General features: G+C 36.2%; 1 protein-coding gene and 1 long non-coding RNA gene across 2 annotated transcripts; both read left to right on the top strand.

The window, feature by feature from the left end:
- Positions 2,368-4,487, top strand: LOC109224706. The gene is made up of 2 exons (XR_002067763.1): positions 2,368-2,825; positions 4,264-4,487. It is a non-coding gene; the product is annotated as an uncharacterized LOC109224706 (long non-coding RNA).
- Positions 6,457-7,979, top strand: LOC109224050. The gene is made up of 3 exons (XM_019388588.1): positions 6,457-6,609; positions 6,817-7,073; positions 7,190-7,979. The coding sequence occupies exons 2-3, from the start codon at positions 6,846-6,848 to the stop codon at positions 7,499-7,501; spliced, it is 540 nt and encodes a 179-aa protein (XP_019244133.1). The 5' UTR covers positions 6,457-6,609; positions 6,817-6,845; the 3' UTR covers positions 7,502-7,979.

Below are 23,138 nucleotides of genomic sequence, written 5' to 3'. Positions count from 1 at the left end.
AATATAAATACCAAGACCCTTCGTCAAGCGGTTTGAATTTTTTTATAATATTTTATAGAAAGTTACACCTTTTGAATATGATGATCTTTAAAATCCAAGTTTGAGATTTTCTAATGATGATTTTGGAGTCTTACAAAAATTTTTTTTTTACATTGATTGTCATTACTTTTCAGCTACTAATTTTTATAAATGCAAACTACATCGCATACAACTTTAAATATATTGCACATTGACTTTTAAATGCACCGCACCATTGTTTTCAAATGCACCGCAAATGCACTGCACCATTGCCTTCAAATGCACCGCAAATGCACTGCACCATCGCTTTTAAATGCACCGCACAAATGCTTTCAAATGCATTGCACCATCGTTTTCGAATGCACCATTGCTTGCAAAATGCGTAATATAAACGCTTTCAAATGCACTGCACTTTTGCTTTCAAAGGCACTGCAAATGCACTGCACAAATGCTTTAAAAAGTATTATATCATAGCTTGCAAATGCACAACGCAAATGCTTTAAAATACACTACACCATTACTTTTAATTGCATCACAAAATTGCTTTGCAAATGCACCACAAATATTTTTATTACCTTAAATCATTTGGCATGGAAAGCCTCATTAGTCATTTGGCTTAAATGCCTCAATTACTTCATTGTTTGGCTTAAATGCCTCATTTTCATTAATCATTGGCTTAAATGCCTCATTTTATCAATCATACATAAGTCATCGCTGAAAGGCACCATTTACATGAATCATTGGCTCAAAGCCTCATTTCATTTGTCATGATCAAAGAATTATTTTTAACATACCTGACTTATTTTGTGATAAATTAACGGCTTAGAGGTGTCATTTTAATAAAATTATTTTATGACTTATGGCATTTTATATCATGTTTACAAACAACTTTACCTAGTATGTTGAGCTTAGCAGGAAATATAGCACATCAAGTCGTGGATCATATCTAAGCAGTGAACTGGGGCAATTGCTGAATGTGGAGTCAAACTCGTCAGCAAGAGGTCAAAGATATACTCCTATCTACATTCTTGCAAATTCGCCGATATGTGGACAATTCAAACACACTTGGGTATGGTCGTATCCATCATGAGTCTTATGTCCGCACAATCTTATTCAACTAATGTCATCTTCCTTTATTTCAAATACCTGATCTCACCATAATTTGATCCTGGGGCAGTTTTTAAAATCAACATCCGTTCGAACTACATGTGGCCTGATTCTCGTAAAGCCCGAGATATGTAGGCAACTCTAAAACCGGAGTTCGGCCGCAACCTTATAGAACACCTTTCATTTTGGAAATTATTTCGATCCTTCCTTAGGCATGCCCGCCCTCAATGGGACATCTAGGCTCGTCCGCCTTAATAGAACAACATGTATGTCTACCTTAAAATAGGACGTTCGATCGAAATGATTCCATTCTATAATTTTTCCAACATCCATATCATCATCATCCTTTCAAGGGTGTACTTGTTGGCCAGGACAAAATTGGCTACTACATCAATTTCTTTGCTCGAAAACTCTTTCATCATTTTCGGTCAAAGAGCGGCAGCTGTTGATACCCAATTTTGTCCTACCTTTCTTCTAATTAATTTTCTAGTGCTCCCTAGTCATTAATAATTTAATGTTCTATCTTAATTATTTGTTACCTTTTATTACTATTATTATTATAGTTATTGGAGTGATTATTATTATTATTATTACTATTATTATTATTATTATTATTATTATCATCAATACTACTATTGTTGCTATAATAATGTCTTAGTACAATTAACATTAATATAAATATAATTATTATTGGGTCAGTTTAATATATAATATTATATATGATCTAAGTTTTCCTTTTAGAGTTTTTGCGCGCTCGATCCTTTTAAGAGGATTAAGGATTATTCTCATAATTAATAGCATTCTTTGTTTATTACAAAATAACAGATTATATTAAACAACGTTTTAATATATATATATATATATATATGTGTGTGTGTGTGTGTGTGTGAGATACACATAAAATACACNAATCATCTTATAAGCTAAACTCTCACTAAGCTACATGATATAATTTATTATTACAATATTGCTTTAGCTTAATCATATTCTAAGCTTTTAATTTATTGATAGTTTATATTCTATGATTGTTGAAGTCCAAATAATGTATAAGGAAAGAAAGTGGGTTGTCCTCATTTTTGAGCGACAAAAGCTCAAAGGGAGCTTTCCCTCATATAGCCCAATTCACCACCAACCTGCAATCAACCCATTAGATACATCCAAATAATTTTTAGCCCAAGACTTATTCCACAAAGACTACATCAGCTAGGTATTTTGCCATCTTCTCAAAAAAAGAAACGCAGCCATCCCATCTTCCTCTCGCTTCTTCTCCCTCTTCCATTTTTATGCAAGGTCAAGTTTTACTTAAGCCAAGGACAAACTTTGCCCTTCCATTTTTTAGCAAGTTCATTGTCTCTCCTTTTCTTCAACGATTTAGTCAACAAAAGATACCAAAGAACTTTTTTTTTTAATTCTGATTTTTGTGCAGAAAATCAGTAGAGCAGAGATTCAAACAGCTTTTTTTTTAATCCAAGATCGGCCCGTGACCCTCCTCTGCCAAAGGATTTTGAATTTTAAAATCAGGAACATGAACCCTAGATCAATACTTTTCACCTATAAATACATCCTAAAGTTTCAGCCAAGATCCATGGGAAAATCCCTTCTAAAAATCAATTTTTACCACCTAAAAGGTATCTCCGAGCTAATTCAAAAAGGAATAGATCTGAAGCCTCGCAAGCCCCAAGTTCACTGCCTCGCGGAAGGTAAAACCCCAATTTCATTCTATCAATAACATATACGTATATTTTATTATAGTAGAGATTACGTGTTAAGTTTTCGTCCCTTTAATTGTGTTGAAATTTATGCAAATTCTGTGGAGAATCGCTTTTCTTGTTATGGCTCCAGTTACAAAACTTGGTTGTAGAGTAGTACTATTTCTTTAAAGTTCATTGTCATGTTAATTAAAATTACTTGGTTGTAAGTTATTGATCCTGTGATAAAAAATCTGTTAAGAAGCATGACTAATGGCTAATTTTTTTTTTAAAAAAAACAAAGAACAAAAAAAAAAGAAACAACTTAGGTCCTTAGATACCATGTTGTAAGAAAATCTTGTTGCCAATAGGTTCTACTGCAAATCTTTGGTGTATTAATGTGTATTCATCTGTTTAGAAACTTGGTTAACACATTTGGCATTTTATTATTCGAAAATAAATATCCAAAAGTCCTTGTTTCTTTCACATGTCTAACTTGTTTCCTTTTAAATTTGGGTGTATATTTGCTGACATTGTATATACAAAAGTATGTCATTATAGAAACTACAATTTTCTTTTAAGAATATAGTACTACTTAAGAATCTACAATTTTGCTTTTAAGAATATAGTACTACTTAAGAATCTATAAGTACATGCTATATGCCCTGCTTTAAGTCTCTTTCATTCATGAATTAGTATGATAAGGGAACTATGAGTATAGGAAGTCTTTTATTTTGTTCCATATAAGTTGAACGGGATATTTGTATAAAATATCGCTGCTATAAATATTTAATTTACTAATAAGTTCAATTATTAGTTTAGGAGCCATGTCGTAAGATCATTCTTTCACACTCGAAATGCCATGTACGTAGTTTATCCCTTCACGTTGTAATGACTATGTTTAAAGGTACTTGTCAAAATATTGCTTGAAGTTCTATTGAGCTTTAGATATATGCACGTTTGATGACTTGTTTAAATCCCTTATGTTTAAATTAATATGTGTTGTAAGTTTGTGTCATTTTTATATATTTTCTTTACTTTTTCATTGTTTAAAGATTATTAACTTGAATACTAGAATATTAATGTCGTTTAGCAGATTCTCACGTTAGTTTTTTTTTTTGTCCTTTGAGTATTTCCTATTGTCTGAAAAGAGACTTAATTAAATCTTTTTTTTTTAAAAAAAAAATTATTTTAAAACTACACTATGCATATTGATTAAAGAAAATTTCTTCTGTATAAGATTGATGAGGTTGCTCCTCTTTAAATTTAGCAAATCATTAAAGATTCATCTTGTTAAAATATCACACGCAGGATGACTTGTTTAAATTCTTTATGTTTTAAATTAATATGTCTTGTAAGTTTGCTTCATTTTTATATACTTGTAAAAATTGAATTTCCTATTTTTTCTTCTAATTCTTATTACCTTTACCTTTGCATGTACACTTCGGAGCGACATGGAGTCTTAATGCAAGACTCTTCCTACCCGCATAAGAGTTATCACAAACTATCCTCTTTAATCGCATTGGACAAGAAGGAAACAAGCAAATTTGCTTGGGGTCGCCTATGGCGGCTTTCATTATTTTTTACTTACTTTGTCTAAATTTTTGTTAGTTCATGTGATTTGATTTGGTTTGGAATTCGTTTTATTATTGAGGATTAATTTTATCGTGTAAATTTATAACTGTGATTTTGGCCAAATATCTAACTAATCAAGAACTTCTAGGAGTTTAACAACCTAGAATAGTGGTACATTTTTTTGGGACTTAAAAAAGGGGCAACAAAACTTTTCTGGAAAGCGTAGCTTTTGAATTGAGCTTTGCAGATTTTTTTTTATTCTTTAAATTAACACTTTCAACAATTTTCTTGACCTTAGTAAAATTTGATGACAAACAAAAACAATTTCCCTTTTCTTGCGGTTAGTGACGGCTATTTTCTTTTAAAAAAAACCGGCAGTTTGCTTCCAAATCCATATATTTACATATTAATTAGCTTTTAACTTCTTTTTTCTTTACTTGATAATATTTTCAAGTTTAAACTATTCAATTATAAGTTATTGTCTTGTAAGACCTTAAATATTTTCGATAATTTATTTAACACTTATTAATCTAAGTTTGGCCGGTTAAGCGTATTAACGGATTTTAAAGGGTGCTTGAAAAACCTTCCTTTTTAAAATATTTAAAACCCTTACTTAGAATCTTTAGGTGAAGACCATAAGACAGAGTTTGACTTAAGCTTTAAAAATAGGTGTCCTAATTCACCTTAGAATTAATTAGGTGGCGACTCTCTTAAAATTAATTAAACCTCAGAATCACTAATATGTTATACTCTAATTTGATCCGTTTTAAATGGGGTATAACAGGGTGTAGTAAAACGGAAATTAATAACAAGACAGAAAATGTAAAGATTAGGTGGTAAAGAAAATCCATTGATCCAGAGTGATGTCCATCATGGTAGAGCTAATCAATGGGTTCAAAGCTCACTTTAGCCTATTATGCCATTAACTAAGGGTAAGACGGTGGGTTCAAGTCCCAACGCACCACCAGAATAAGACACCGGGTTTGAGTCCTGGTGCACCATGATGATAAGAGTTGGGTTTGAGTCCCAACGCATTATAGCCTTACACGCACGCCTTTATATGGGTAAGGCATTGGGTTTGAGTCCTAATGCACCATATTGATGATATAGTGATGACTAATGAAAATAATGTATTTTTCATGAAAAAGCATGAAGCTTGTCCCAATTGATTTGCTCCATTCTTGAAGTGAATGTGATAGCGGTGCATAATAAATCTAAACGAAGACAAGTGGTTGACTAATCAACGTGGGCGTGCCAAACACCAAAATAATAATAGTCATCATTATGGTAATTATAAAAGGAGAACAATAAGGGTTCTCAAAATAATCCTTCAAAGGTGGAGGAACTGTGTATCAATATGGTCTGTAAATATGAGGCACGCTCAGACAATTATAGACCATTTTATTGAAAGTATACGACTTGTGATAAGCATTGTAAATGCAGACTCATTCCTGAAGTGAGTGTGAAAATATATATGTGATACAAATTATACACAAGAATGTATTTATGCATGATTGAATAAATACTACAACTCACATCTACGGGAGGTTTGAGAGAAAGAAAGATCATGAACATTACTATGTGGTTATACGAATATGTCATTGGTCGTGTACATATGGTACGCCGAAAATATTTTGCCATGCCTTATAAAAATTAATTAAAGGCAAAATTAAAGCAAGAAAAATTTTTGCTTATGATGATTTTGACCATGACAATTATGGATGTAACTCCCACACCTCTATGATCTTCCCCATGTTCCCAATAGATAATACCATGTTCATGGCATCCCTTTGTATTACCTATATCATCATATAAATAAAAGGTTTGGGCATCACATTGTACACACTTGAATACATAGAAAAAATAGATTCTCTCCTCTCTTTCTCTCTACATTATTGTCTATCTTCTTGTTTTATATTATTACTTTGAGCTAAATTTCGTAACAATATTCTAACTTTTTGAGAAATTGCTGGTGATATATCCACGTGCAACACACTGAAAAACCGTACAGAATCACACCATAATAATAATTTAATACACGCTGGTTTTTATTTTTTATTTATTTTAATTTTTATGTCTCTCTCTCCTTCTGCACCTGTATGAATGGTGTGTCCCCAATCCTTTGGCTCTCTCTCTCTCTTCTCCGCCTTTATTTTCTTACCAAAAATCTCTCTCCTCCATTTTAGCCTTTCACAGGCACCACCAGTTCTCACCCACACAGGTACCTTCGCTCTTTCCATTTCTGTATTTCTCTTTCTAATCCAATTAATTTGCCATAATTACATAGCCTATTTGATGGATGTTTCTACCATATTGGATATATTTAGTAATATCAAACATATATATGGATATTTGTTCATGGATAATGTGATCATAGAGATCTCAAGTGTTTGATAATATCTTTGCTTTGTCTTCTTTGTTGCTTCAGGCTTTAGATCTGTTGTAAAAAACTAAAAAATGAATAGATTCGCCTATGAGCAAGCGGCCTTTGTGGGTTGTGTTGGAGTTGGAGATATGAGACGAGGAGATATCTCTGTGTGTGGTGCCGTTGTTTGCCCCAAACCTCGCCGGATTGGGCTCTTCGATTCTTCCTATGTTCACTCCGACGAACGCATCAGATCTTCTCGATCAGAGGCTTGCGATTTGAAAGCCGGAACTGAACTTCTGGATATCATCCTCACCAAGGTAAAATTATTTGCTTTTTTTTTTTAATAAAAATAAATGATCTAGTTTTGTGATGTGAACTGTTAACAATTCAATAACTTCCGCTGACAAATTTCGATTTTTTTTTTTGTAAACAGGGGAATTATGATGAGGAGAAAACTAATTTTGAGATGGCTTCATCTCCGCCTTTTTATTTTGGGTCTCCGCCCAGCAGGGTTTCGAATCCTCTGATTCAGGATTCTCAATTCAGCAACGACAATTTTTTTCCTATACTAGCAATTCCAGAAGCAGCTGCTGCATCACCACCACCTTCTTTTACCTCCACCGCTGCTTCCACTGCCGCTCGTAAGAACGGAGGTGGCTGCGTTCCGGTGAAGTATGGGAACAAGCAAGCTGCTGTGAGGATTGAAGGGTTCAATTGCCGCAGCAGCATCTCTGCTGTTGCTTAGGTAAATCCCGATGTTTAACCAACCAAAGAGATTAAAAAGAAGAGATTTTTGAGGGAGAGGTGAGAAACCAAAACAAATTCATTTTAGCTTTGTATATATAGAGTGAAAGAAAGAGAACGAGTTAGTATATTTTCCAGTCATTCAAATCCTGTTTGTGAATATGTTTATTAGGTGATGAATGAGTGTTCATTTGATATTGGACAAATAATAAGCTGAGTAACCCAAAGAGGAAAGATAGGCCAAAAGATTGTCCTCTTTCCTTTGGGATTGTTAGGTTTTTCTTTTTAACATTAGGCTAAGTTATGTAATGTAGTGTGAGAGAGTCAAAAGAGAGACTTCTTCTTTGTGACTGAAAAAGTTGTCACTCTTGTACCTTCATTGTATTGTAATCCGAAGGAGAAGAGAAGATAGTATTTATTCTACTTCTACTGCTAATTTCTTTTATGGATATAAGAAGCAGATTCGAATTTTACTTGGATTGTTGTTGTTGTCCTTGTTGATATAAGGAAGCACGTGGCTAACTATTCTTTGTTAAGTTTTGATAATCATCAACGATGTAATTATATAATGTTTTAGTCATAGCTAGCTTTATGAAAAGTCCATTTAATGGCGTAATTATCGCCACTACTATGTGTGTGATTATGCTCGAGGATGTTGAACTTATCTTAATGGATTTGTTTGGTATAAAGAATTGAGATGCCAAGTTGAACAAGGCAAGTTGGGGTGAGAAAAATACTGAATTCTATGTGATAGGAAACATTGGAGACTACGTGGATTTGGTTGTCTTCTTGTAGCTTTTTATTGTTTGAATTAATTTGATTTTGTTGAATTGATTTGTCAGCGACCCTTCCCTGGTATTAAGGCATAAAAGGTGCATAGGCGTGGGGTACTATGTTTAGTATTTTTGTTGTATTTTAGTGTCATTTTAAAGGAGACTTTTAGATTGCTGACTAGTTTGTGAATAGTTTTGCTCATGGGTTGGGCACCACCTTGGTAGACAAACACAATAAAAGAATGGCATGTTGGTGGGGTTAAGACGGCCCTTGCACTTTCTAAGAATTGTTTGTGTCAAACTGTTGTATTATGCAGATAACAGACTTTGGAGTATGTCCTGTGCCGACAGTGAGTCATGACTATTCACTAGCATTTGGACATAAATTTGATAGAAATTTGAAAATAAGTTTTTGAAGTTGTGTTTCAAAATAATTTTTGGAAGTTGAAGTTGTGTTTGGACATGCATTTTATTTGAAGAAAGTAGGAGGTTTGTGAGTGGAAGAATTTTTTTTACCCTAAACCAGTTTTTGGGAACTTGGAAACATTTGAATTTTTTTCCCCAAAACATGATCATATTTCATAAACAAATAATGTTTTCACAATATTTTTGAAAAAATGAATGACAAAATCTATGAACAAATGGGAGCTTCCACTAATGTCAAATATTATTGAAAGATGCTTGAAACTAGGACAGGTCTTAGCTCCCAAAGCTAGAGAATTGAGTGTGATGTGTGTGAATTAGTCCATCTGACGAGTTCCAAATTTACAATTCTATTGCTGCTGATAAAAAGAGTTTGGTATTTAAATGAAAGAAATAGGGATGGATTCACAAATATTGTGTTTCAATTCGTGCACCATTTCATTGGCTAGTAAAAAATAAATAGTCTTCTTATATTTATCACTGTGGCCAGTATTTATACTTGTGCAGAACCAACCAAACTGAGAGTGATATCTCATCTTCTTTTGCTGTAGACCCTAATGTTTTTCACGAATATGTTTTGCTTGATATGACGGATATCAGCCTCCCCCACCCCATTGTACTTTTACTTCTCTGTCATAACAAGTTTTATTTTGTGTCTCATACAACAGACAATAGTTGTATGAGTCTTTTTTTTATCTCACAAAATTGTGGACCCCAATCTTACACTGCTGGATCCACATAATTCTGGGTCCACAAAACTGTGAGACAAAAAGTTGCCTCATACAACTAGCGTAAGTTGTATGAGACACAAAATAAAATTTTCCTAACTTTTTCATTTACCCGAACTCAGGACTAACTATATACTATGCTTTTACGCAAGTGGAGTTTAAGGCCCCGTTTGGCCATACATTTTGGCACCGTTTTTTCAAATCTTTTTTGAAAACATTGTTTGTTCATAGATTAATAATCTATTTTTGAAAAATTTTTGAAATTATTTTTCAAGTTCCCAAAATCTAGTTTAGGGCAGATTTGGGTGAAACTTGTTCTCCTACTCACAAAACTTCAAATTTTTTTCAAATAAAATGCATGTCCAAACATAATTTCAACATCCAAAAATTATTTTTCAAAACTACTTCAAAAATTATTTTTTCAAGTTTCAACTAAATCTATGTTCAAACGCTAGCTAACACAGGAGTATTACTTGTGGCAGCAAGTGGATATATGCATTAGATTGAAAAACTGGCTCCTTTGTGAAGGTTACTTTTTTTTACTTTTTACCAATTCTTTTTTTTTTTTTTTGTTTTTTTTTTTTGGAGAGGAATGCGAGAGCTAATTCTTGCACATGAACGGTCACAAGACTTGCTGTGGAAAAGGTGAAGCATTTGTACCAACCGGAAATGAGCATATTGAGTTCTTGGCTAGAAATAGTAAAAAGAGGAAATAACACTAAATGCCCGTCACTCCCAAACTTATTTACCCGGATTTGCCCATTTGTAAATTAATTTCCTACTTAGGCAATCTAAACTTATTACTCATAAATTCACTTGCCTTTTCTCTTTTAATTTGCTTTAATCTTTTACTTCGCGTGATGGGCAAATTGAAAATGCAAATCTTTTTTTCGTTCTGTTTTATTCTATGACTTGAATTCCAAGACTTCTGACTTCTGCAAAACATTAATCTGCCATTGGAGGACCTTGAAGCTTTGAAACTCATAAATTGGGTTTGTGGTTATTTTAATTCGATTCTGACCGGGTGTGTTCAAAATGTTAATTGGAGGATGTGGCTATATTCTAAGTCAATTTGGTGGAGATTTTGGAGTAGATTTTTCAATCTTGGGTTGAAATTGAGCTGAACGGCAAAGAAGACAGATTTGACTGTATACCAGAATGGTATATTGTATTGGTATACATAATTAAATCAAGAGTATATAATTAACTACATTAGTATACTACTGATATTTTTGACGGAAAAGGATCAAAACTACCCGTGAACTATTGGCTTAGGGCTACAAATATCCTTCGTCCACCTATCCGTCTAAAAATGTCCCTGCCGTCTATTTTTTTGGCCCATTTCTACCCTTATGACTAACAGTCAACACTAAATACAAAAACAGTTTATATAAATACCATGTGGCATTTTCTCATTGGTTGAATGTAAAACCCTGACTCCAATTAAAAAATCTACCCACATATAAACGTTTTCGGACCATATACCAAATCTAATTGTTTTTTTTTTTAGTTTTTTAATTGTTTTTTGAACCAAGCTCTTAGAATTTCAGCAATGAATTCTTCTTCCTAGTCTCTAGTTTTCAGATCAGGAATACTTGACTCCCATCTCAATAATAAAATCAAATCAGTTTTACGCATCAAGTCGCCAAAGAATCGTAATCGCAAACCAAATTAGAGCTTGAACATATCAATACTGGTGGGTTCAAAGTTCTTTCTCAATTTTCGAATCTCATCGGCAACTAAGGAATTAGAATCAGTTTAACTAGTTGATTTTTAAGTTCAATCCACTAACACAATCCTCATATCTGCTCAGGAACTGAACTTCGAATTTCACAGTATTAACCAATAAAAATATTTTTTCAAGTCAACTGGGTCGCTTGAAAAAAAATAACTTCAATATTTCTCAAGCAACAGATAAAGTTGTAACCAGTTAAATTCACTTTCTATAAGTAATTTTCAATCAAACTTTAAAAATCCTTTTAGCGAATGGGGTTTAGAAGTTGTTCCAACAGTGATAAACGAGAACAGTGAAGTATCTTTTTGGATTTCTTTGTTTTTCTTTTGTTGTAATTATGTCAAATTAAAACTAAAAAAAATATAGGAATAATCCTTTAGCCTAAACTCTTGATATCAAATGACAGCAACGGGTGAAGTATTTAGGGTTTGGCTTTGAGTTTGAGTCCGAAAACCTTAACATTTGGGTGAGTTTATTTAAATAGGGTCAGGCTTTTAATTCGACCAATGAAAAAAAGCCACGTGGTATTTGTATAAACTTTTTATTCGTTTAGTGTTGACCGTTAGTCATAAGGGTAGAAATGGTCCAAAAAATAGACGGCAGGTGCATTTTTAGACCGATAGGTGGACGAAGGCTATATTTAGCCCTAAGCCAATAGTTCAGGGATAGTTTTGACCCTTTTCTATTTTTTTAAGGAACGAACCAATCCTCTATATACCAAAATAACATATTATAAGCTATTTTTTAGTGTATAATTTATTGCGTTGAACAGGCGAAGAAGAATGTATACTGTATACCAAAATGATATACTATATACCATTTTGCTATACAGTTCATTCCAATGATATGCTATTATAGTATGCTATATAATGTAACGGTGTACTCTTACAATTAGGTCATTTTAGAATTTTTTGAAATTTTTATTGACAACTGATATTATTTCAGTTTAATAATTGAATTAAAAGAAAAGATAACTCTTTGCGTACCATTGTATACCCTATTGGTATAGCTATATACTATACTAGTATCATATGTTTTAATACTTTTTGGTTGTATTAGCTACCATTAATTGGTATACAATTTGATTTTTTAGTAATAGTATGAAAAAAAGAATAATAAAAATAGTAAAAATAGTAAATAAAATTAGATTATGAAGAGAAAAAGAATATAAATAAAGAAGTTAAATGAAATTAGAAAAGGAAAAGAGAAAAAAATAAGAAGAAAACGAGAAATAAAGAAAAAAAAGAAAGAAAAAAAGAAGCATAGAAATAAAAAAGAATTGAAGAATAAAGAAAAAATTTCCCCACAAAAACTACTGTGGGTAGGAAATATAATTAGTTTGATGGGTAAAAAAATAAATGGGTAGACAAGGATAAATAATTTTGTTTTCGTGAGTAACTGTGTCATTCTCCCTCTAGTTAGCAGGCTTTGCTTGTGATTGCACCAAGTAAAAAGAGTTATTTATAAAAGAGATTTTTACCTCCTATAGCAAAGGTTAACACCTTATTTATTTTAAATAAATACCATTTAAAAAAATTATATTCTATAGATACCTTTTAAGGTTTATAGCAAAATATTTAATTTTGGTTACCTCCTAGCCCTAAGCCACTAAATACGCTAATCAGTTACACTATTTTCTTTCTCTCTCTACTTTGATATATCTCATTCTCTTCCCCCGTCCCATTAAAATTTCCGATCTCCTCTTCCTTCCACCGGATTTGTGCAAAGCCCACTTCAGAGATGCTGATTTCGTATTGTTTAGTTTGTATGATACTTTTTCTGAAGTTGCTATTACTGTTGAAAAAGATGATGAACCAACGCAAGTTGTGTTTTATTCCATGACCAAGGGGTCGATTCTGTTTTTCGATCCAATTAATGGTATTGTATCGAAGGAACTAAGAAATTAGAAGGAGTTTACGTAGTGGAGTCATTCTTGGGATCCTTCTCCAGAAGGTTTTGGCAAAAAAGACGACATTGCTCCACTAGGGCGTGCTTCTAATAATTTAAAGGAATTTTTATTTCTAAACAACTCAGAGTGAAATTTCCACGAAGGCGGCGCGTTTTCACTACCGGCTTCCGGTGAACGGCGGATTCACCGGAAATTAGGATTTGTTCTTGAACAAAGACGATGGAGTTTGGGGCTGAGCAACTTGATTTTCTGTTAATATATTTCAATGTATTTTCATGTATTTCATTGTATTCATTGTCTTTTTTTTCATTGTAATTCAATGTATCTCGTTGTATTCCATGTATTTCATTGTATTCACTGTCCTTTTTTTCATTGTATTTCAATGTATCCCGCTGTATTCTATGTATTTCATTGTATTCACTGTCTCGCTATATGCCATGAATGTATTCATATATTTTTTTTAATTAATATAATTTATGTATTCAGATTATTATATAATTTCTCTGAAGATTGCTATGTTTTTGGGGTATTTTTCGGTTGAGAATCTTTTTTATAACTGAAAATACAAAATTTGTGTGTTATAGTTGAGTTTGTTGAGTTATATTAGGAGTCTATTATGTTAATTGATTCACTTTCCGTTTTAAAAACAGTGTAATCCCCTATTTCACGCCGTCAATACAGTCGAATACAATAATTTGTCCAACTGTAATCCCATGTTTTATTCTATGAATACAGTCGAATACACTCGAATACAACAACTGATTAGCTGAACTTCCCTAATTCACGCCTATTTTTGCTACTGTATTCATGAATACAATAACTTAAATACATCAAATACATCTTATAACCACAAAAAAAGGTATCTATAATCCGTAATATAGCAAATGATATCTATAGATGGCTAATTACTACTAAAAGATAGTGCTTTATGAAAATTTCTCTTTATAAAATCCTTTCATTACTGACCATAAGTTACTGAATCTCAATGTCCTGATCTCCATAAAAATAAGAACAGAATTGTGCTCTTCATGGTACTCCAGATTGTGGTCATAGTAATAGCTTGGGCCATTGACTTGTCACGCATTTTCTTGGGCCATATATGCAATGGGCCTCTGCTAAAATATCAAGCCTGATAGAGCATAGAAAGAACACAATGTACATAACTGCTGGGACGATTTTGTAAATGATATTAGGCAGATACATAGTTTGTTTATAGAAAACTACACAGTATAGGTATTCCCAAAAAGAATAGTTGAAAAATATATATTTTTTATATATTAATTTATAATTAATGTCCTCCGAAACCTGCACAAAATGAGAAGGGGAAACAAGGTGAGAAGGAACATGTAGCAGTACTAAGAAATCCATAAAAACAGCCTTCAAATCCAACTGGTGATATTGATCTAGATGTGGGGAGAGCAGCTAATGGTCCAAAGATGCAATAGTAAGGAAGTAGTAGTAATGGAGGGTGGATTACACCTTTGAAAACAGGAAAAAATCAGCAAGTCAAGGAATAACAAGTTGTGAAAGAGAATTCATTTCAAGAACTGAACAGGACTGGTATTAGTGATATTGGAAATAACTTAGATGGAGAAAATGTGGGAGGCTCAACCATTTCTCCCGGGAATGGTTAATTGCCTAGCATGGAATGTTAGGGGCTTAAATGCCCCAAATAAGCAGCGGGAAGTGAAGCTTCTCTGCACTGAAGAAAGAGCAGGTCTTATAGGTCTGCTAGAAACAAAACTGAAACAGGATAAGGTTCAAAAAATAATTGAAAAGCAGTTTAATGGCTGGAGGTATACCACAAATCTGAACTATCATTACGATGGTCGGATTGTAGTGGTCTGGAGATCTGACTTCTATAGAGTAACACCTTTAAGTATGAATGCACAGGTTCTGTCCGGTGAGCTGTATCATATTCCCCTACAGGTTACATTTGAAGTATCCTTTGTGTATGCATTTAACACTAAGGAGGAAAGGAGAGGTCTGTGGGAGTATTTAAGAACATGTAGCTAGATGCAAAAGGCCATGGTTGGTTATTAACTGGATACGCCCTGCGAGTCTCTTGTTTCATTTGTTCATGTATCTACTCCGGTGGGTGGTACTGTTGTTGTGGACCGCGTATATCGGTCATGTGTGGTGACTATTGGGGGTCTGGAGACCCGAGTGGATCTCTTGTTGCTTAGTATGGTCGATTTTAATGTGATATTGGGTATGGATTGGTTGTCACTGTGTCGTGCTATTTTGGACTGTCATGCTAAGACAATGACGTTGGCTATGCCGGGGGTGCCACAGATTGAGTGGCGAGGTTCGATGGATTATGTTTCCAGTAGGGTGATTTCTTTCTTGAAGGCCCAACGGATGATTGGGAAGGGTTGTCTTTCTTATTTGGCCTTTGTTAGGGATGTCAGTGCAGAGACTCCTTCCATTGATTCAGTTCCGCTAGTGAGGGACTTTTCGGATGTATTTCCTGTAGACCTTCCGGGCATGCCGCCGGATAGAGATACTGATTCAGTATTGATTCAGTGCCGCGCACTCAGCCCATTTCTATTCCAGCGTATCGTATGGCACCGGATCACCAATTGAAAATCAGGGACTCGGACATTCTTAAGACAACTTTCAGTACCCGATATGGTCATTATGAGTTCTTTGTGGTGTCTTTTGGGCTACCCAATGCCCCAGTAGCATTCATGCATTTGATGAACAGCGTTTTCGGCCTTATCTCAACTCATTTGTTGTTGTATACACTGATGATATTCTGGTGTACTTGCGTAGTCAGGAGGAGCACGCTGAGCATTTGAGTTGTATTACAGTGGTTGAGGGAGGAGAAGCTTTATGCAGAGTTCTCCAAGTGTGAGTTTTGGCTCAGTTCAGTGGCGTTCTTGGGGCACGTGGTGTCTAGCGAGGGTATTCAGGTTGATCCGAAGAAGATAGAGGCGGTCCAGAGTTGTCCCAGACCGTCCTCAGCCACAGAGATCCGTAGCTTTCTTGGTTTGGCGGGTTATTACCATCGGTTCGTTCAGGGATTTTCATCTATTGCATCACCCTTGACCAAATTGACCCAAAAGGGTGCTCCTTTCAGGTGGTCGGATGAGTGTGAGGCGAGCTTTCAAAAGCTCAAGATTGCCTTGACCACAACTCTAGTATTAGTTTTTCCATCTACTTCAGGTTCTTATACAGTATATTGTGATGCTTCACGGGTCTGCATCGGGTGTGTGTTGATGCAGGAGGGTAGAGTGATTGCTTATGCTTCTCGTCAGTTGAAGCCCCATGAGAAGAACTACCCTGTTCATGATTTTGAGTTGGCTGTCATTGTTCACGCGTTGAAAATTTGGAGGCATTATCTCTATAGTGTGTCTTGTGAGGTGTTTACTGATCATCGTAGCCTCCAGCACTTGTTCAAGCAGAAGGATCTCAATTTGAGGCGGCGGAGATGGTTAGAGCTGCTAAAGGACTATGATATTACTATCTTGTACCATCCGGGAAAGGCCAATGTAGTGGACGATGCCTTGAGTAGGAAGGCGGTGAGTATGGGAAGTTTGTCATATATTCCTGTTGGGGAGAGACCTTTTGCAGTTGATGTTCACGCCTTGGCCAATCAGTTTGTGAGGTTGGATATTTCGGAGCCCAGTTGGATCCTAGCTTGTGTGGTTTCTCGATCTTCCTTGTTTGATCGTATCAGAGAGCGCCAGTATGATGATCCTCATTTGCTTGTCCTCAAGGACAGAGTTCAGCACGACGATGCCAGAGATGTAACTATTGGTGATGACGGGGTATTGAGGATGCAGGGCTGGATATGTGTGCCCAATGTAGATCGGCTTAGGGAGTTGATTCTGGAGGAGGCCCAAAGCTCATGGTATTCCATCCATCCGGGTGCCGCGAAGATGTACCAGGATTTGCGACAACACTATTGGTGGAGGAGAATGAAGAAGGATATAGTGGGGTTTGTATCTCGGTGCCTCAATTGTCAGCAGGTAAAATATGAGCATCAGAGACCGGGTGGCTTGCTTCAGCAGATGGATATTCCAGAGTGGAAGTGGGAGCGGATCAACATGGATTTTGTAATTGGACTCCCACGGACTTTGAGGAAGTTCTATGCTATTTGGGTGATTGTGGATCGATTGACCAAGTCCGCGCACTTCATTCCTGTGTGTACTACCTATTCTGTAGAGCGGTTAGCGGAGATTTATATCGGAGAGATTGTTTGCCTGCATGGTGTCCCGGTTTCCATCATTTCAGATAGAGGTACTCAGTTTACATCGCAGTTTTGGAGGGCCGTGCAGAGAGAGTTGGGTACTCAGGTTGAGTTGAGCACAACTTTTCATCCTCAGACGGACGGGCAGTTCGAGCGCACTATTCAGATATTGGAGGACATGTTGCGCGCTTGTGTCATTGATTTTGGGGGTTCATGGGACCAGTTTCTACCGGTCGCGGAGTTTGCATATAACAACAGTTATCAGTCGAGTATTCAAATGGCTCCATATGAGGCTTTACATGGGAGGCGGTGTAGATCTCCAGTAGGTTGGTTTGAGTCGGACGAGGCTAGGCTTTTGGGTACAGACTTAGTGCAGGATGCTTTAGACAAGGTGAAAGTGATTCAGGAGCGGCTTCGTATAACGCAGTCAAGACAAAAGAGTTATGCTGACAGGAAGGTTCGGGATGTGTCTTATATGGTTGGGGAGAAGGTTCTACTGAAGGTTTCACCATGAAGGGTGCTATGAGATTTGAGAAGAAGGGCAAGTTGAGCCCTCGGTTCATTGGGCCTTTTGAGGTGCTTCGGAGGATTGGGGAGGTGGCTTATGAGCTTGCTTTGCCACCTAGCTTGTCGGTTGTGCACCCGGTATTTCATATTTCTATGCTCCGAAAGTATATTGACGATCTGTCTCATGTTTTGGATTTCAGCACGGTTCAGTTAGACGGTGATTTGGCTTATGATGTGGAGCCAATTGCTATTTTGGAGCGGCATGTCCGAAAGTTGAGATCAAAGGATGTAGCTGCAGTGAAGGTGCAGTGGAGAGGTCGGCTCTTGGAGGAGGCTACTTGGCAGACCGAGTGGGAGATGCGGAGCAGATATCCACACTTGTTTGAGGATTCAGGTATGTTTCTTGACTCATTAGAGGGAAAACGTTTGTTTAAGAGGGGGAGGATGTAACGACCCGACCGGTCGTTTCATAAGTTATAGCCCAGTTTCCCCCATTTTTGCTTTTTTATGTGTTCCTCAGTTGTATTTCATCGTATCGTGTTGGTTGGTTCGGGTTCGTAGTGGTTTTGGAGTGAATTGAGACACTTAGTCTCTTTTGAGAAGGCTTAAGTTGGAAAAGTCAACCGGATATTGACTTATGTGTAAATGATCTCAGATGTGAATTCTGATTGTTCAGTTAGCTCCGTTAGGTGATTTTGGACTTGGGAGCGCGTCCTGAATGTGATTTGGAGGTCCGTGGTAGATTTAGGCTTGAATTGGCGAAATTAGAAATTTGGCGTTTCTCGGTTGGTAGTGGAAATTTTAATATCGGGGTCGGTATGGAATTCCAAAAATTAGAGTAGGTCCGTAGTGTCATTTGTGACGTGTGTGCAAAATTTCAGGTCATTCGGGCGAGGTTTGATAGGTTTCGGCATTTTTGCGGAACTCGAAAGTTTAGAAGTTCTTAGGCTTGAATCCAATGGTGATTTGGTGTTTTGATGTTGTTTTGACTGTTCCGAAGGTTCGACTAAGTTTGAATGTTGATATGTGACTTGTTGGTATGTTAGGTAGAGGTCCCAAGGGCCTCGAGTTAATTTCGGGTGGTTGACGGATCAAGGATGAAATTTGGAGGAATGCTGAAGATTTGTTCTCAACTGTCATAACCACACCTGCGGAGTGGGGACCGCAGGTGCGGGCCCGCAGAAGCAGCCATAGCTGAGAAGGGCAGGGGTTGCAGGTGCGCATATGGGACTGCACCTGCGAGATCGCAGACGCGGGAAGTTCACTGCGGAAGCGGGTTCTGGACTTTAAGTGCAGATGCGGCATCGCAGAAGCGACAGGAGGACCGCAGATGCGGAAAGTGCTGGGCAGAAAGTATAAAAGGGACCCTTCGCGAATTTTGGCCATTCTTTACCATTTTTCATTCGGATTTTGAGGCTTTTGGAGGGTTTTGAAGAGAGAATCAAGGGGATACTCATTTAGGTAAGTTATTTGAGGTTAATACTTGTGATTATGATAGATTTTAGTTGTTTAAGCATAAAATTCATAAAAATTAGGGATGAAATTGAGGGGGTTAGGGCTTGGAAATTGGAGAGTTTAATTTGAGGATTTGAGGGACCACTTGATGTCTGATTTTGATAATTTTGGTATGGATAAACTGGTTAGTGTAATTCTAGTATTGTGATTTTTGTCGGATTCCGAGAAGTGGGCCTGGGGGTCGGGTTTGCGTAAATTTCGGGATTTTGGTATAATTTGATAATTTTTCGTACGGAATTGGTTCCTTGACCTATACTGATTGTGTTGTATTGTTCTTGGTTAGATTCGGGACGTTTGGAGGCCGATTGCAGAGGCAAGGGCATCGCGAGTAGGGAATTGACTGGTTTGAGGTAAGTAATGATTGTAAATCTTGTCTTGAGGGTATGAAACCCCGAATTTCACATCGTTTCACTACTTTGAGGTGATGCACATGCTAGGTGACGGGCGTGTGGACGTGCACTGTTGGGGATTGTGACTTGGTCCGTCCCGTAGCAACTATTAAGTTGCGTATTTGACTGAAACTATATGATACTTGTGTGTTTTAGAAAGAATTTCTATAAATTGGGCTAAATGCCATATTTGGGCCTCGTGCCAAAACTATTTGGACCCTTAAGGGCTTTTTCTTATTATCCTCTCACTGTTTGGATTTAAGATCTATACTTAGTCATGCTGTGTTTACATATTTCATAACTGAGTCTGTTTTACTCCATTTTGATGCATAAAATGATATTTTGGGCTGAGCACCTTATTTTTTTACTGATAGCCCCGGCGGCTTGAGAGGTCTATGACTTAGTGAGGCTGAGGGCCTGTTTTGTGAGGATATTGAGAGTATAGCATGTGAGTTGTCCATACATCACGCGAGTTGTCCGTGCAGATTCTGATATTGATACTATAGCACGTGAGTTGTCTATGCAGCACGTGAGTTGTCCGTGCGGATTATAGCGTTTGGGCTGTAGGATCCCTTCCGGAGTCTGCACACCCCTAGTGAGCGCGGGTACCCTGAGTGAGTGTTATGAGATATGCCCGAGGGGATGATTATGATGTTCATTACTTTTACTCTCATTTGCATTGAGTCTCTGTTGAAAAATATCTTCAATGATTTTTACTGAAAACTGGATTTAAAACGAGATGATTTGACTCATATATTGATTTGAAAGCATGTTGTACTTTTTGAGATTTCATGACGTGGATTCTATGTGTTTCCTACTGCTCAGTCTTTATTTACCTTTATTACTTACTGAGTTTGCGTACTCACATTACTCCCTGCACCCTGTGTGTAGATCGAGGGGTTGTTGGACGTACTAGCGAGCGTTGATTTTCATCCGTCGCGGATTTGTGGAGTTAGCAAGGTAGCTGCATGGCGATCGTAGCCTTGCTCTTCTCCCTCTTATCTTCCTTTAGATATTATTATCTGTTTCCAGACTGTATTTGTCATAGTTTGTATCAGACAGTTCTTGGTAGATGCTCGTGACTTGTGATACCCCGATGTCGAGCTTTTCATTCCGCACGTTGTTATTCAAATTATCTTTTGAAGTTTTATTAATTAAATAGCTTAATGAAATCTTTGTTTTGAAATATCGGATTGGTTTGATAAATGAGTCGGCTTACCTAGTTCCACGTTAGGCGCCATCACGGCATTGTAGATTTAGGACGTGACATGGCTTTTCATCGAGAGCTGCTGAGGATACTTCATGCACAGAGAAGGAGACAGCACATCAGATAGAGACGTCACAGCCTTCATCTACTCCAGTGCACCTCGGAGTTCCCGCAGAGCATTGTGTGCCTATTCAGACGCATGTTTGTTTGTATTACTATGACTTCAATTTGTTTTTACCTTATAGATTAGTCAGTAATATCTAAATTATTAATATTTTTTAAAGATTTCATCATCACCAATCAGGATGGCCACATTGTGTGATACTCGCTTGCCGGAGACTGATGATTTTATTCATGTTGGTTACTGATGGCCCAACAACCGCTTCTACTAATCCTGCTAGCCTTCCTGACGATCATGTTGCGGCGTATCCTTAGATAAAGTGGAGACAGGATGAGGATGATCCCGATAGAGTAGCCGGGCGGGATGGTATCCACATCAGGCCAGCCAATGCTTTAAAGCATACAGGCCGTGAGAAGCATTGATATGTATTTTGATTTGTGTATATGACATTAAATATCCAATAGTAAAATTATTGATATTTAAATTATAAGCATGTGTGTTTTTATTTTTCGAGTTATTTATTAGTTTAAAACTATAACACAACAAAATATGACATTTAACATAAATTAAAATTCATTAAAAATACACATAATACATGAGATGTACAACATAAAATTTAAAAACTACATTTAAAAAAGTCATATGTTTGTTCAGTCATTACCGCCCATTATTATCTTCTTCAACCACTGAAACTTTTCTTTCAACCGATTATTTTCTTCTTCTGCCTCTTTCTCCTTCACTACTGCAAGTTATTCTTGGAGTTTCAAGATCTGAAGTTCGTACTCACCGGTTAGATTCCAAATGTTTAACAAACATGATTTGTATTATTCTTGGTTAATGAGTTTATCATATCATTGTTCAAAACCACATTGACTTTCTCCTACAAAGATGAAAACAAAAGACTATTAATTAACATGTTATAAATAATATATTAACCAACATGACATTCAATAATAATAATACAACTTGTTTACGCATCTAACGTCTACGACTCAGATTGCAAGTTGACCAACATGGATTCAAAATCGCACGTTTGCCACAGTAACACCTTGGTATGTCATTGCGTCCAGATATGTCGTAATGCTCGAACTTGAAAAATTTATGCAAAGTTATTTTCTTTGTTTGGTTAAGCCGCAAATAATAATGTAAAATGCGCGGGGGTTTTATAGGCAGCTATGAGTGATTTTAGGTTACATAACGCAAATTGTTGATGCATTATGTTTCGCGTGCAAATGATCCTTTACGGTACAAGTTCGTGCAAGCCTTTTCAAGTCGACATGACAAACACATAACGCATATTGTTGATTAACTATATTTCTCAGGAAAATGATTTTTTATGGTATAAGTTCGTGCAGGCTTTTTCAGGTCGACATGACAATACATATAACATATATTATTGATGCATTATGTTTCGCGTGCAAATGATTCTTTACGGTATAAGTTCGTGCAGCTTTTTCAGGTCGACATGACAATACACATAACGCATATTATTGATGCGTTATGTTTCGCGTGCTAATGATTCTTTACGGTACACGTTCGTGCAGCTTTTTCAGGTTGACATGACAACAAACATAACACATTTTGTTGATGCGCTATGTTTAACATACAAGGTCGTGCAGTTTAGTTCTTTTTAAGTTGAATCAACATTCCAGTTCTTCAAAAATCATTACAACATCTATTTCAGAGATGTCGCTAACATTTAATAAGTGGTTAAGAAGAGGCAAAAAGGTGAAGGTGGTTCAATTGATCCACATGAAACACGTCATAACACAATCGATCTCTACCTTAAAAAATATGCTAGGTTGCTATACTGATTTGGTGGATGATAAGTGGTATGGTGTTCTATGTCCCTTGAATAATAAGCCTATTAATATACATACAGATCTCAAAGTTGCATGGCACATTATTGAGCAGGAAACGCATTCTACAAAGCGTGAATATATGCGAATTTGGGGTGAAAAACTACAATGAGTTCTCCTTTACTCAAAATTGTGTGATTATGAAGTACAATGCTATTGGCATGGGCTAGTTGTACCACAAGCACCGTCTGCAGCATTCCAAACAAACACACGTAAAGATTAACCAGAAGTGATTCGGCATTTGATGAAGGAGATTTTAAAGATGGAAAATGTGCTA

This window comes from Nicotiana attenuata, chromosome 3 (assembly GCF_001879085.1).
Source record: "Nicotiana attenuata strain UT chromosome 3, NIATTr2, whole genome shotgun sequence".
Lineage (NCBI taxonomy): Eukaryota > Viridiplantae > Streptophyta > Magnoliopsida > Solanales > Solanaceae > Nicotiana > Nicotiana attenuata.
The sequence above is the reverse complement of the archived record's forward strand: the minus strand, read 5'-3'. Positions and strand labels throughout refer to the sequence as shown.